This window comes from Juglans microcarpa x Juglans regia, chromosome 7D (genome assembly GCF_004785595.1).
Source record: "Juglans microcarpa x Juglans regia isolate MS1-56 chromosome 7D, Jm3101_v1.0, whole genome shotgun sequence".
In the NCBI taxonomy this organism is placed as follows: Eukaryota; Viridiplantae; Streptophyta; class Magnoliopsida; order Fagales; family Juglandaceae; genus Juglans; species Juglans microcarpa x Juglans regia.
The window spans coordinates 5,721,489-5,738,021 of NC_054606.1; the positions used below are offsets into that span (position 1 = coordinate 5,721,489).

Consider the following 16,533-nt stretch of genomic DNA (forward strand, 5'->3'; position numbering starts at 1 on the left):
ATGAGACAGCAAAATATGGAAATCCCAGCCAGTGGTGCAACCATGGTTTTGACAGATTGGAGGCAACTGGGTTTGTTGGAAGAAGTAGATTTCGGATGGAAGGACCCGGTGAACATATTGCCAGTGCCATGGAACATCTTTGGGTATGTAGATTTGTGCATGTTCTTGCCACCCAGCAAGGTGGATCCTTCGATGAAAGGTGGGGTTAGGATTCTTGTTTCCCTTCCCAGACCTGCAATGGCCAAGTTCGAAAAAGAGATGGATGCTCTCAAGCTTGGATTACATGATGGAGCAAATCAGCTAAAAGAAATAAAATATTAATAGCCTATCCTTAATTGTATATGCTAAGCCATATATATTTTCCTTTGAGGTGATTTTTTTTTCCTGAAAATTTTCATCCAAGTATTGAGATCTGTGTTCTTTTGGGAATAAATAAGCTATGGTACTGTATTAAAGTGTAAGATCAATGTGTGTTTTTTTTTTTTTTTTTGGAAATAAAAACTGTATTCATTGCTCACTTTGAGTCATTACAACATCTCTCCCTCTCTACAATTCTTCTAATGCAATCAGGTGTATCTTCTATCCAAACCAATTCAGATTGTAAAAATAAACTTTCCTTTGCTAGAATATGAGCTGCCTCATTGTAAGTTCTATGAGTAAACTGTACTTTCCAATATGTTCTATACTTCAGTAACTGCTTCATACCCTATATTAGACTTCCATAATATGATAAATCTTCATTTTTATTGTGAACAACATTAACTACTACTTGAGCATTTCCTCGAAAAGCATATTATCAAATCTAAGTTCTCTGCACACATCCATTGCGTTCCACAAAGCATGACTTTCAGCAACAGTAGGTTGATCAACATTATATATGCTTATGTCCCTTCACAACTACTAACATTTCCTATTCTTCATTTCTGATTACGACCCCTATACCCACCTTCATTTCCTTTTTGTCAACTACTGCATCCCAATTAACTTTTACAAAACCTGGACTTGGTTTCTCCCACCTCAGATTTATGCTACGACTCCCTTCATTCCTACTACTACTTGCCTTTGCTGTCTGCAGAAACAATTGGTATTTTGTCAGATCATGCTTAGCAAATCTTATTATTTGACTTGTAGATTTGAACTTGTCTTCAAAGATACACTCATTTCTTCTCAACCATAAGCCCCTCATCACAACAGCTACCTCTTCTAGTTCTGAACTATTCAGCTTTTTCACTAATTCTTCCCACAGAGCTAGTAGATCATATTTTTCTATCTTCATCTTTTGCAATATACTCAGTGACTCTGACCACACATCACAAGCTGTTGGACATTGCCAAATCACACGCATAATTGTTTCCTCATCTCTTCTACAAATGGGGCAATAAGGGTTGTATGTTACATTCTTTAAAAAAAGGTTTCTCCTAGTAGCTAGAAACTCATTAACAACTTTCCAAAGAAATAATTTAACTTTCCCTGGAACATTCATTTTCCAAATGCTTTCCCAATTTTGATCCCTCTCTTGATGCCTTGAGTTTTCACCTCCGCTAGCCTTCTTTCTTTCAAGCTCCAAGTGGTATGCACTCCTTACAGAAAACAATCCTTTTTTTTTATGGACCCCAAATCATTTTATCTTCCACATTCATGGTATTCAATGGCATGTTGCATATCTGATTAGCTTTCTCTTTACTAAAAATTCTTCTAATCAATGACTCATTCCACTCCCCTCTGCATTGCATCAATTCACACTCTTGTTTCATTATGTAGAACCGAGATTGGAGATTGTACAAAGAAAGTTGAAGGTGTTGCTAGCCATCTCTGACCCCATATTTTAATACTGTCACCATTACCTACCTTCCATCTTAGTCCCTCCCTCAAAAGACTCATTGCATTCCACACACTTCTCTACATATAAGATGGCTTATGGCCCAATTTTGCTTCCAACAAAGGCCTGTCTTTGAAGTACTTTTCTTTAAGAATCTTAGTAGCCATACTAGTCTTGTTCTGCAATAACCTCCACCCTTGTTTAGCCAAAAGAACCATATTGAAACTCTCTATGTCCCTGTAGCCCAGACCCCTTTCCCTCTCTGTTTCCCCATCCTCTCCTAACAGCACCAATGAACACCATTCTTTTTTTGTTGAATACCCCACCAGAACTTGGCAAGCATAACATTAAGCTTTCTGCACAACTTCTTTGGAAGTTGAAACACACTCATTGTGCAAGTGGGCACTGCTTAAATTATTGCTTTTATTAAAACTTATTTCCCTGCAGCTGACAAATAAGAGTTTCTCCAGTTATTAATATTCTTCCATACTCTCTCCTTTATGCTCCTAAAAGTATTGTATTTTGATTTCCCTGCAGATGTGTGTTGAACAGCTTGAATGTAATGGGTGAAAAACCATGTATATATTTATTTTTATATTAGTTACAAATGAGATTTTCACGTTAAAATAAATCATGGATGTAAAAGTATATAGATTTCCATAATTAATCAGCCAATTCTCTTGTATGACATGCATTCTTCTCATGGTGACGTCCGTAACTTGGGTAAGTTAGGCCACTTCCAAGCTCTGATTTTATCTATTTTATTTTATTTTTGAATTCCCTTTATTTTTAATCAGCTTTTCATTTAGATTAACGGTTATATCATAGAGTTGTGCTACTCAGAGTTCCTACACTGCACACTTGCTAGCTTCGATTTTTTTTCTTTTCTTTTGTAACCTAAATTGTGCATTTTTTAAAGAAATAATAGGGTCAAATTATTTTTCAAATTCATCCCCCCTGTGCTCGACTGATTTATTTGCCCTCTTCGCTACTCCCCCAAATCTCCCCCGGTGACAGCATTTGTGGTGTCCTCCACTAGAAAAATAACAACAACTGCATCAAAAGAAAAGAAAAAGCAAGAGGCCAACACATTAACATTACATTCGAGACACTTGTGTAATCTCCCATCTTCTTCCTCTGCACGTTTTCTTCTCTCTCTCTCTCTCTCTCTCTCTCTGCCCTTCACTCAAACTTCCTTTCAAAGGAATGAAAAACTGAAACAATAGCCGCTAATTGAAGAGATTAGAGGCTTAGTCCTTCGAGTGACGAGGGTCTGAATCAGTGAAAGGAAAGAAATGGAGGGTTCAGAGTCTGTGACATGCCACTTTCTTTGCAGAACTGTGCCTTTCACTATGCACGTGACCAACTCGACTCCATGCCCAACAAGCTTGACAGTAAACACCTTGCCCTTGCTCTCAAAAAGGCAAAATATACTGCCTTAAGAGCATCGGCAGTATTAAAATTTGACTAGTCATTATCAAGTCTAAAATTTGACTAGAATCTTAACTTTTAACTATAGTATTAACTTTTGACTAATTGAGTCCACATTATACTAACTATCTTAAAGTGAAAATAATAATATAATATTATATTTTTAAATTTTTTTAAATTTTATATTTTGCAAATACACTTCATATATTAATTAATAATTTATATTTTTCTTAAAATTATTGTTTCCTCAACCTATTTCTTATGCAATGTGCCTAAAATTGTAAGTGTAATAAAAAAGAAATTAAAAGACAAAAGGAATTGAGACAAAACTCTATTCTCATTCATGAGAAGGAATCAAAAATATAAATGCAGACCTACTTAAATTCAGACTTTCTGATATATCTACTACACTAAAATTCAGACCTACTAAAAATACTTAGAATGACACTATAACAGAAATTTATTTACAAGCAACAAGCCAAAACTGAGTCCACAGTCCAACATATATAAAATGAACATTAATATTGAACAAGACAGTCTACAAATAAATACAAACACATTCCACAGTCCAACACAGTCCATAGTCCACAGTCCAACAAAATAATGAAGACACACAATCTAGTTTAATAAAAGATGTTCTCAACAAAATAATATATATACAGATTCCAGCACGTTCACAAGATTCCAGCTTTAGTTGTCTTGGTTTTTAATAACAATATCATAGAAATGCAATTCTAGCTCCAATAGTTATAAGCGCACAATAAAAAATGCAATGCATAACTCATGGATTTTATAATGTTAACCATTTGAATATAATGTTAATCTACCTCACAAACTGTAAAGATGATAGATTTCATAATGTTCCTATACAAAAAGCAAGAAACAGTAAAGTGAGTTGCAAAAGGCAGCACATATTTTCTCATGGCAACTTATGATACAAGACCAAATCCTATAATAGTAAATTTCCAAGAACCAATATTATTTTTTTTTTTAAATTAGACTAAGAAAGAAAGGTACATACTACTGGGTCTAGAACAATGGGTCAGAGTCAGGACATTTACAATACTTGAGAACTCACTCAATACAATACTACTGTATACGATTTACTTGTGATATCTTGATGGATTGACATCTTCTTGCTGATGTTATTAGAGGGCACTCGAGTCTTCCCAGGTAGATTAATTGAACAAATGTTATTAGTGACTGAATTTGCAAATATCAACACTATAAAACTCCACAAATGTTAAACTTTATATATATATATATATATATATATATATCTAAAGGTGAAATCCTAACTTCATGTCTCGGTTTTTTAGTTTAAACAAAACTTCATGAAATGGAAAGAAATGTGACAAAATGAGTAGAACCAAATCTTGTATCAACCATATGAAGAAACAAACATTGGTAGTATTAGATTTATTTCATCTCAAAATATGACCAACAAGACCCAAAAAAAATCCCTCACTTAAATCCCTTACTCGTACAAAACCCCCTCCCCTGAAAAAAAAAAAAAAAAAATTCGTTTCTTCTCTTCTCTTCTACCTGGGTAGCCAACCTCATTTAGCATCTCTCACTTAACATAACTCCATTGATAAGCATCAAATAAACTCACAAAAGTATGTGCATGTGATACAAATTTAACATTCACAGTTCATAAACAGGAAGTGCCTCAAAACCAGAAGAAACCGATAGTACTGCCTAAAATCGCAAATCACAATTCATCAAAATCGCAAATCACAGTTCATCAAAATCGCAATCAAAATTGCAAATCACAGTTCATCAAAATCGCAAATCACAGTTCATCAAAATCGCAAATCAGTTTGTAAAAAATACCCAAATTGCGATTTTCTTGTGACGGATTTGTGGAGGAATGCGCAACCTTGCGGAGTCACAGTGGTTCATTTCGTACTCTTTCTCCCTCTCCCTCTCTCTCTCTCTCTGCTCCTCTTCGATGGCGGGTGGCGGTGAAGCCCAAGCTCCCAGTTCGTCTCTTTCGCTGGAAAAGCAATTCGAGGACTTCCGAGTTCAACTCCAAGAGTTTGGAAGCTTGCTCGAGCGTATTCAAGCTATGGCGATGGAGATCGAGTCCACCACCAGGCTCGTGTATGCTAGTCTCCTAGTCCACCAGTCTCGCCCAACTCCTGGTACTACAACCTCGGAATGAAAGAAAATGAAAACGAGGGAATCGGACGAAGAAAGAGAAATAATGAAGGAAAGAGAGGGAAGGTAGATGAAATAATAAAATAAACATTTCAGGGTGAACAGTGACTCACTAAGTTTAGAGAGGAGTTAAGATTTACTGTAACTCAAGTGTTAAACTTTAAATTTTTAGTTAGTCCAATGTGGAAGCTTTTTTATGAATATAGTCAAATTATAGACTTGCATTGGCATTTGACTAGGCCAATGCTCTAATTGGCTCAAGTGGATGGGGAAGAGTTTCTGTGAGAAACTGAGAAAGAGTGAAGTGAAGTTGAGAGAGAATAGAGCGGAACATGCTTTTTGTTTGAGACAGATCTGAGAATCGTGACATGGCACCTAGATCGGACTTGCCATGCATAGTGTGCGGTGTGTTGTCCCCAAGCCAGCTTCTGTTTAGATTTTTCATATAAATATAATATATCTAGTATTAAAATATGAGTATAGTATACAATATAGGAAAAATCTAAACGGAAGCCGGTTTGGGGGCAGCATGCCGCACACCGTGATGTGGTAAATCCGGTCTAGGTGCCATGTCATGGTTCTTAGATCTGTCTCAAACGAAATTCGCGTTCCGCTCTTCTCTCTCTCTCTCTCTCTCTCATAGGAACTCTTCCCATCCACTTGAGCCAAGTAAAGTAGTCTATTTTACCTTCTTGAGCGCCAGGGTGAGCTGTTTACTGTCAAGCTTTCCGGGCATGGAGTTGAGTTGGTTATGTGCGCAACGAAAGGCACAGTTTTGCAAAGAAAGTGGCATGTCACAAACTCTAATGTGCACATTCAGGCGGTCATACTGCTCTTGCTGCTCATTCGCTTCCTTCTTCTATATCAAACCCTTGAGGAATTTGCTCCTCTCTAGCTCTTCCTTTGTACTCTTCATTTCTTTCCTTTCATTGGTTCAGACCCTCATCACTTGGAGGACTAAGCCTTTAATCTCTTCAATCAGTGGCTATTGTTTCAGTTTTTCATTTGTTTGAATGGAAGTCTGAGCTAAGGGCAAAGAGAGAGAGAAAGTAAGGAAAATGTGTTCAGAAAAAAAATGAAAGACTATTGAAAAAGGGAACAAAGGTCTCGAATGTAATGCTAATGTGTTGGTCTCTCGCTTTTTCTTTTGTTTCTTTTATTTTGATGCAATCGTCGCTATTTTTTGTCGGAGGCCACAGGCATCTTTGTTGGGGGAGATTTGGGAGAGTAGCGAAGTGGGAAAATGACTCGCCCGGGGGGGGGGGGGGGTGGGGTTGGGTAAAAGAAAAAAAAAATCCAAACTGGCAGGTGTGCGGTGCAGGGATTCCGATTAGCAAAATTCATATTTATATTTTATTTTCATTCCACTGCGTTGATGTGATATTCATTAAGAAAAATATTTTATTTAAAAAATGATTTTACAAAAGTAACGTAGTTTAATGTAGTACGTCAAATTTTAAAATTATTTTTATTGTAAATTAAATTTAATATATCACATAAAACTACGTCAATTTATGAATTTACTTTTATAAAATCTTTTATAACTATAGTACATATCATTAATTAATTAGTTAATTATTTTACTTTAAAAAAAAAGTTGACTTAGAGCACTAGCATCCAATCTTCAAAATTTGATAATTTTAGCTTTAAAATCTTGGCATTAGATTTACCATATGCTCAAATGTCAAGTTTTTAATTACAATATATTTCCCTTTGTCTTCAAATTTGAAGACTCACTATTCACGCTCTATAACCATTATTTTGTTTGCTTAAATTATTGTTTCCTAATTTTGAGCCACAAAATATTTAAGTTGGGAAATAATAATTTAAGTATCAAATTAAATTATTAATTAACATATAGTTAGTGTAATTGTAAAATATGAAAAAAAATTAAAAATATTATTATTAACAAAATAATATATTATTTTGATAAATCCAATAACTAATCCAATGTGAGGTTATGGATAGAGAGGTTTTTTATTTATGAAAAATATATATTTTTTATTAAATTTTGAAAATAAAAAAGATGAATCCAACGCTAATGCTCTTAGAGTTAGATAGCATACAAGAGATAAAAACTTATATTAAGAAGAGAATATTGTGTACAACACTTCTCTATCTGTGCGCATCTAACAATTTCTAGAAGGTGAAAAAAATAAGAATAATGATAGACTTACTACCTCCTATCACTTGTTTATTACTCACATTATTTTTTTTTTAGTTTCTTTCTTTTACGCTCAACTCGCACTCCTCTACTTCTCATGTCCAGCATGCTCTCATAATGTATTTGAAATTTTTATTTTTTTATTACTCTCTTTTAGGTATTTTTTTAATATTTTTAATTATTAAAAAAATTAAAAAATATATATAATTTTATTAATAATCACTTTTATAACCATTAAGTAAAAAAAATAAAATATTCAAGTAGATGAGAGATGCGACTGAAAATAAAAAAACTTAAAAAGAGTAATTACCGGATAGTAGGAGATAGTAAATCTATTATTATCTATATATATATATATATATATTCCTTAGTTGGGGTTTTGCTGAAAAAGGGAAAAGAAAGTATACAGTAATTCTTTGGGGCGGCGTACAAGATTCCCGTGGTGCCACTCGAGTTTTTGTCAATAACAAGAGATTAGAGTACACGCCGCTAAGATTTCGTTGCTGTTTCTATCCCTAAAACGTCCTAACTAGAATATGCTCTGGAAAAATTTATCATATTCTAAAGGGATCCCTTCATATGTAACGCATGGGCAAAGCCATCAAGCTATACTTTTGTTCCATCAGCTTCAGAAAACTGGGTCCAAGATCACGGAGTTGGTTCTGTCAGCGGTTGCAAGAGTCTGTGGGAGGGTTGGTGCCATAGAAGAAGGAAAGCAAGCTCATTGTATGGTGTTCAAACATGGGTTCGACAGAGATATGATTCTAATGACTTCCCTTCTTGATATGTACTTTAAATGTACAGACATCAAAGACGCTCGTCGCGTGTACGATGAAATGCCTTCAAGAGATGTTGTTGTGAACAACAACATGATTTTTGGGTTATGCCGGTGTCAGTTAATAGTGGAGGCGATCAATTTGTTTAATAATATGTGTGAACGCGACACGGGGTCATGGAATTCTCTGATTTCTGGGCTTGCACAGAACTCGGAAGAAAGGACGGCGTTGCTTTTGTTTGGGAAAATGAGAGTGGAGGGAGTTGAAGTTGACGTTATGACAATGTCTAGTGTTCTTTCAGTTTGTGCTGATCTTGCAGGTTTGGTTAACGGTAAACAAGTCCACGGGCTGGTGATTAGATATGGGTTTGACCTACACATACCTGTTGGAAATGCTATTATTGACATGTATGCTAAATGTGGATGCCTGGATGATGCGTGCCAATTTTTCAAGAACATGCCTGCCAAGAATGTAGTTTCATGGACTTCTTTGATTGTAGGTTACGGAAAACATGGCCTGGGATTGGAAGCTCTCGAGGCATTTGATGCCATGGAATCGGAGGGTGTTGTACCAAACAAGATCACTTTCTTGGGAGTCTTATATGCATGCAGTCATGCAGGATTAGTTCAAGAAGGGTGGAGGAGTTTTAACACGATGATACACAAATACTCGATCACACCCATGATGGAGCACTATACTTGCTTGGTTGATTTACTTGCACGAGCTGGCCATCTCATGGAGGCTTATAATTTCATAGAAAGGATGCCAATAAAGCCGGAGGCAAAGCTTCTAACAGCATTTTTCAGTTCATGTTGCTCCCACATGAATGTAGAGCTAGCAAAGACCGTTGGACAGAGATTACTTGAATTGGAACCCGAACAAGCAGGGACCTATATGTTGCTGTCCAACTTTTATGGACTTGTTGGGGACTTCGAAGGTGTGGCAAATGTAAGGAGATCGATGTTAAAGAAGGGAATAAAAAAAGAGAAGGCATGTACATGGATTGAGATAGATCGAAAAGTTCACACTTTTGAGTCGGGGGATAGGTCTCATCCCCGTAGCAAAGAGATATACAAGTACTTGCAAAATCTTGTTCAGAAGCTGAAGAATAATGGGTATGTACCAAACACAAGCATAGTTATGCAAAATGTGGATGAGCACACAAAAGAAGAGATAGTTCTTGGTCACAGCGAGAAATTGGCCATCACGCTTGGGCTCATTTGCTCGCCCCCGGGAACCCGTATCATGATAGTTAAGAATCTTAGAGTATGTGCAGATTGCCACTTCGTTACCTCATTGATTTCAAAGATTGAAGGGAGGGAGATTGTTGCCAGAGATTCAAGCCGATTTCATCATTTCAGTAATGGAAAATGCTCTTGTGGAGATCATTGGTGAGAGGTAAGAGAGGGAAGACAAATTCTTTAGCAGCAAAGACATCTCATCAAAATAAACTCATAAATTGATGTAACTTTATTTAATACAATAGATTGTAATGCTAGTTTTATTAAAAAAATATATCTAACGTATCATATAAAATTATTTCAATTTTTAAATTTACTTTTATAAAATTTCTTTGTAACACTTATTGAAAATCTGTCACTGGCACATAAATGCTTCATGCTATGAATAAGAACCTTCTCTTGATATTGAAGTAAATTAAACAAATATAATTGTGCACAAGAACCGATTTTATGAATAATTATTTTCATCAATCATTATTCACTACACACACTCCACACTTTATAAAAAAATAAAAAAAAAGTTATCAAGTGTAAAGAGTGTAAGTAAATAGTAACTTATGCATAACAAAATCCATTAAACAATATTGCTTAAAATATAAATGAACTTTGTTTTGGTCGGACAGAATTTGGCACGAGTATTCTCAGCCTACACACCTTTCTACTTTTCTTTGTTCACACCCCGACATTTCTAAATAAATTCGGTTGCTGCATCTGATTCTATTCAAGGAAGAAAGTAAACTCCATTCGTTTTTTATAATTATTTATTCCACTCTCTCTGACTCTCATTATTCTTCGTTTTTAAATCGCCAACTTCCTACTAACAGAGTCAGGTAATTATTGAATCCCAATTCCTGCTGGAAGACCCAATTAGGTTAGAAATCATCTTACCGCCTACCCATGGCTTATTCCGCTGCGGAATACCCGACGAATTTGCCGATCCCGGTCGACCTCTTCGTGTCCAAGATACATACGGGCCTTACGCGTGGCGATCTCGGGTTCGCCGACACCTCCGGTCGCATCGTTTTTAAGGTCAACCGTCAGTCTTCCAAATCCTCGGCTAATAAGCTAGAAATCGTTGACGCCACGGGAAAACCTGTAATTTCCTTGCACCGTAGCGATGTGAGTCTCTTTTTCCCTCTCTCGTTTCCAGAGAGAGTCTTTCTTGAGAAGGAATTTTTTTTTTTTTTTTTTAAAAAAGGTTTATTTGGTAGACATTATCGTATTATGGATGCGGTTGTAGAATGGGTCGTGGAAAGGCTACAAGGGGGACGATCAGAAGGACTCCATTTTCACAGTTAGAACTGAAAAAACCGAGTTGCTGGTGTCTCTTGTTAACCCGGCCTCTGAATTGAAGGTGAAAGGCCAGCCTTCAATGAAATCCTGCACCATCTATAAAGGCAATGACATTGTGGCTCAGGTATAATACAAGTTCCCGATAGATAAACGATTTATCTCTTCTTATTTTATTATTATAATTTTTTTAAATTTTGATACAAAATATAATAAATAATTTAATTTTTTTAAATTTTAAAATAATAATATTATTAAAAAATAATATTTTAACAATATTTTATTTAAATTTAAATTTTAATTTAAAATCATCTCATTTTATCTCACTGCCCAAACCGGACTAAACCTTACTAGGCATCTATGGGCTAAACCCTTCCACATCAGCTAATATACTCACAAGACCGAGCAATTGACTGAGATTTGCCATATCCCTTAATCAATACAATATTTTACGTTCATGTTCTTCCAAATTTATTTTTATTTTTCTATTTTTGTTTCCATGTTTATTTTTGTTCTGCGAAGTGCAGCAACAGTCTGTTCAATGAAGTTTTAAGTAGATATTGGGCATCTTATTTTTGTAAAGACTAGAAATCATATGGATATTTGTACCAACTGCGTGCACAAGATGACCGGTCAAGTCAAAAGCAATACCTTGCTTAAAACTCCTAAAACTTCAACACCTCTGCTCAAGGAATCATTGGTTAGGTTTTGGACAAGCTACACATTTTCTTTGTTGTTCTGATTTACTTGTGGCCTTTTCTATGTATCTTGTTGAACCTCCCAAGTACTCAAGCGCAGTACTCTTGCCAGGAAAGTTATACAATTTATGTCATTTGTGCTGCGGAATCTGAATCCCGCATATGTCCTTAGGTCCATCTAACTGCTCGTGCATGCTTATCATGTTCTGCATCCATCTCTCCATAGATCAATTGAACTTCAGTTTTAGCGTATGATGATGTTTTGGTCTTCTGTTATGCTTGGATGCAGACTAGTCTAATGTACAAGCTTTGTCAGCTGTATGTTAGTAGGCGTAAATTTCGGCTAACCATATTTCCTGGATCTGTTGACCATGCTGTGGTTGCGGCGCTGATCGTAATCTTTTTTGAACGAAGAAGAAAATAGGAAAAGGAAATGGATTGAATATGTGCAATTTTCATGCGTTTCCCTCTCACAGATCCTTTTTATGTGATTCTTGTACTTGGAGCATCGAACAAGGTTCATATATATGTCTTCAGCCGTGAGCTGTTGTGTTTGAATGTTGAGTTGAGTTGAATTGAGATGATAAAATATTGTTAAAATATTATTTTTTAATATTATTATGATTTTAAAATTTAAAAAAATTAAATTATTTATTATATTTTATATTTGAATTTGAAAAAATTATAATAATGAGTTGAAATGAGTTGATGAGAAAAACGAAGCAGACTTTTGGTAGTAAGAGTGTAACTCTGTCATTCTTCCTCTACTTCTATATATTCGCTTGAAAGGGTCATAGTTGTGTGAAATTGGAGATTCGTTTATTGGTAGGCTTGCTTTTTAGATGCCTGGGTACAACTTACAGGAACCGTTGGGTAGTGCCCAATGCCCATGAAGATGTAGGATTTCTGTTTAAAGAATCTACTTGTTCTTTTATATATATATATATATATAGATATATATTGCTGGGTTATTCATTGAAGAAAAATGTTAAGCAAATAAACAGATGAGAATAACTGTGATAAATAAATAATTAAGTAATTTTAATGGGTTCGTTTTTAGCAGTATATGTACAGTAAATTTTTCATAAATAGTCTTAACTCATGCTTTCATAATATCCCTATCCATGAACATTGAACATTAGGCAATTATCGAGATTCAGTGCGTTTAGTAACTTCATTTACTTCTTCTCTCAAGCAAAAGTGGATGAAATGGTGTAAGGGTATCTACTGTATTATCTATCTATTGAAACATTTTCATAATGGAATAGAAAGTATTTATTTTCTCTTCTTTTTCTTTCTCACCTCTGCACAAACTTCCAAATTTACTACAGAAAAATAAAATGATGGAAAAAACAAATAAATGAATTCTCCCAATTTAGAATTTGAAGGGAAAATAGTTGCGTCCCATATTATAAGGCTCTAGTGAAATGAGATGAGATGAGATAGTTTTAGATAAAAATTAAAAGTTAAATAAAATATTATTAAAATATTCTTTTTTAATATTATTATTGTTTTAAGATTTGAAAAAATTGAATTGTTTATTATATTTTATATATAAATTTGAGAAAATTGTACGGATAAAATTAGATGAAATCGTTGTTGTATCCAAACAGAGCCTAAATAACTCTGAACTCAAGTTTGATTTTCTAAAGAGATAAAATATTTTACAATAAATTACATGTGTCTATCTTTTATTTATTTATTTAATACTTGTAAACTTTTTGGTAGTGTTTGGGAACAGATGGTTTCAAAATTCTCTTACCCTCAATCCAAACATTTTTATACCAAATCTCAATTATGAAAAATCTTATCTCAGTTTGTATAACAGACAAAGATCAAAACAACTTTCACAAAATTTGAAAACAAATCTCTCACGACAATTTTTTTTCCAAATATTTTTCAATGAATCCCACCACTTTTTCAAATCCAACAAGAGCATCTTTTAAAGGCTTTACTAATCCAAATTCAATTTTAATGGATCTAGTACTTCAACAAAAAACTCCCCACAGAATCTTTAGAAATTTTGAAAAATCTTAATTATTTTTAAAAAAAAATCTTACATTGATCTATTCCAGAAAGATATGATCCGTCCAACAAGCTGAGGAGGAGGAGCCCCGGGCTGAACCAAGCCTTTTCTCGTTTTCTTTATCCCGTTTGGATACTATTGTCATACCCTCGTCACTTAACTGACATGACAGTTTGTAAATTTTTGGGACACAAAATAATAAGAAAAATATTATTTTATTCACTCCATTTCCCTCTTATTTTGACATTTTAAATATTTTAATTTTTTTTAATTTTTTTATTTAATAGTTAAAGAAGTGACTATTAGTGTATTAATAATTTTTTTTATTTTTTTTTAAAATATTTTAAAATGATAAAAAAATATAAATAAGAAAATTGAAAAAAAATAAAAACAACATTTTCAACTAACGGTCAAAATGTGCGGTGCTACTAAGAGTAGCACCACTCAAATAATAATCCAAGTAGGCCTTTTTTCTTTTCCAACCATTCCCTTTCTAAATTTTTCAGGCAAAGTAATATTGTTTGGTCTTTGAGATTATTATTGTGTAGAAATGTTTGTGTATTCTTCATTCTCTTTTGTCTTTGTTTTTGTCTTCAAAGATGTATGTCAATGTTTTGTAAGAAATTTCTTTCTAGTTTTGGGCAAGCCAGAAAAGGCTTTTGGAGTTTGTAGGTTTGTAGGTATGTGTTGTTTCAATTCTCGTTGTTTCTAGCTTTTGAAGTTTTGAGCATGATGATGTTGAAAGGAACAGGGACAACGAAGCTCAAAGGAGGGCCTGGACGACGGGCTGGGTTTGAAGCGGGAAAGGGACAACTTTTGTCTGAATGAAATCCGAAGAAAAAAAATGACGTCATTTTATGGGATTTCTTTTGGTCACTACAAATCCAAAGGTTATTAAAAGGATAAGCAAATGGAAAAGAAAATGTTGCTGACTTGCATTCTCATTCCATTTCTATTTAATTATGGTTTGAAAGAGAAAATTAAAAAAATAATGTTAATATGTTGTTACAATTATTATTATCTCATTTTATTTAATCATTACAATTTTTTTATTTTTTACACAAAATAAAATAAACAATTTAATTTTTTTAAATTTCAAGATAAAAATAATATTAAAAAATATATTTTAACAATATTTTATTCAACTTTTAATTTTTATCTCAATTTATCTATTCTCATATGCAAAATCAAACGAAGCATAAGGTGCCGTTTGTATAGCGAGTTAAGATGAGATGAGTAGAGATAAAAGTTGAAAGTTAAATAAAATATTGTTAAAATATTATTTTTTAATATTATTATTACTTTGAGATTTAAAAAAATTGAATTTGTTTATAATATTTTGTGTGAGAATTTGAAAAAATTGTAACGATGATATGAGATGAAACATTTTTTATATTCAAACGAGGCTTAAAGCTTGTTTGGAAATAGATCTCATTTCATCTTCTTTCTACACACAATTCAAATATAAACATTTTCAAACTAATCATTATAATTTTCTCAAATTTTCAAATAAAAAAAAGTTCAATTTTTTCAAATCTCTAAACAAAAATAATATTATAAAACTATATTATAGTAATATTTTAACTTTATAATATTTTTTATTCAATTTTTTTTCTCTTCTCCATAACTAAAAAAATACTTAACTTAAACTATCTTATTACTATTTACAAATTATCTTATTACTATTTACAAAATTCTCATCTCATTTTATTCCCTAAGACCATAATTTGAAAAGAAAATTCTCAAAATTTCTTGGCAAGTTTCGCTTTAACAACTGAAACATTCGCCGTAACATAACAACTTGACAACGAATTAACGATGCATCTTCGGGGACATCCGATATGATAACCAGGACAAGGAGACTACTAGGTCGAGTCGAGTTCTATAGCTTTAACGACGTTAGAAGTCGCCGCTGCATAAAGAGGGCATTTACATTTTGTTTTTGTATATCCCATGAAAAAATTCTATACATAAGCTCATACTCCTGCACACCATGCTCTCCTCTCTCCGTTGAAACAACGGCTTTTAAGCACACAAGTGTTTTCTCGACTCGAAGTCTCTCCGTCTCCTTCTTCCTTCTCCGTCTCGGTCTCTCTCCGCAACTCGTTCTCCCGTACGACGTCTTTTTTGAGAGGGATACGGAATGGGGAGACAGAAAGGAGAAGGAGGTAAGGGCAAGGGTCGAGCTTCAAGCAGCAGGTAATTTTTCCTTTTGAATCATGCTTGTAGTTGTTTTATTTTCCCGCTAGTTTGCGTTAAACTTCGATCCAATTTAGTCATTTATTTATTTATTTATTTTCGTTTCAGTCTGGCAGCGTCGCTTTTGCCGGCGGGTTCTACGGCCGCCGTTGGATTCGGTGGTTATGTCGGCGGCTCTCGTCTCGATTCTTCTCTTGCTAGCGACGAAGCAAGTTCCTTCGTTGTATGTTTCCTTCAAGTTTGAGTTCTTTTTCTTTATGGTTTAGTTGCGTTCAATACAACAATTTCAATATCCTAAAAGAAAATTTTAAAAATAGAGAGTTGAATTTTTCAATTCTAATCGAAAACTGGAGATATTAGCGTTAGAGGACAATCCTTTTGAATATTTTTATAATGGATTAATCTCTGTGTTACCCGTGTTCTTGAGACAGAGAAAGTAATGAAAGAATATAAAGAATGAAAGATAAAGAACAAGAAATGAACGGATTTATTCTAGGCAAATCCATCCTCCCTTTTAGGCAAATCTTTATAATTTTTATTCTAGGCAAATCTTTATAATGTTCACAATGATCTCAGATGCCTTCTCCTTCCTTCGATCTTTCTATTTATACTCCAGTTCTTTTTTTTTTTTTTTGATAAGTAAGAGTAAATATATTAATACGAAATGAACAAAACACTCTGTAATGTCCAACGTTCAAACTATACAGACAACATTAACTAAACGCA

General features: G+C 33.9%; 3 protein-coding genes across 4 annotated transcripts in view; all 3 read left to right on the top strand.

The window, feature by feature from the left end:
* The first annotated feature begins 7,932 nt into the window (after positions 1 to 7,932).
* Positions 7,933 to 10,100, top strand: LOC121238916 (pentatricopeptide repeat-containing protein ELI1, chloroplastic-like). The gene is made up of 2 exons (XM_041136016.1): positions 7,933 to 8,036; positions 8,077 to 10,100. The coding sequence occupies exon 2, from the start codon at positions 8,114 to 8,116 to the stop codon at positions 9,746 to 9,748; it is 1,635 nt and encodes a 544-aa protein (XP_040991950.1). The 5' UTR covers positions 7,933 to 8,036; positions 8,077 to 8,113; the 3' UTR covers positions 9,749 to 10,100.
* Positions 10,101 to 10,308: 208 nt separating this feature from the next.
* LOC121238984 (protein LURP-one-related 7-like) lies at positions 10,309 to 12,389 on the top strand. The gene is made up of 4 exons (XM_041136096.1): positions 10,309 to 10,713; positions 10,835 to 11,011; positions 11,872 to 12,133; positions 12,309 to 12,389. The coding sequence occupies exons 1-3, from the start codon at positions 10,492 to 10,494 to the stop codon at positions 12,004 to 12,006; spliced, it is 534 nt and encodes a 177-aa protein (XP_040992030.1). The 5' UTR covers positions 10,309 to 10,491; the 3' UTR covers positions 12,007 to 12,133; positions 12,309 to 12,389.
* A 3,076-nt stretch (positions 12,390 to 15,465) lies between these two features.
* LOC121238879 (E3 ubiquitin-protein ligase listerin) overlaps positions 15,466 to 16,533 on the top strand; it is a 37,698-nt gene continuing 36,630 nt past the window's right edge. For both annotated transcript variants that reach the window (XM_041135950.1, XM_041135949.1), the window contains exons 1-2: positions 15,466 to 15,807; positions 15,916 to 16,030. In XM_041135950.1, the coding sequence (XP_040991884.1) occupies positions 15,752 to 15,807; positions 15,916 to 16,030 (171 nt within the window). In that variant the 5' untranslated portion in view covers positions 15,466 to 15,751. The remainder of the gene's footprint in view (positions 15,808 to 15,915; positions 16,031 to 16,533) is intronic.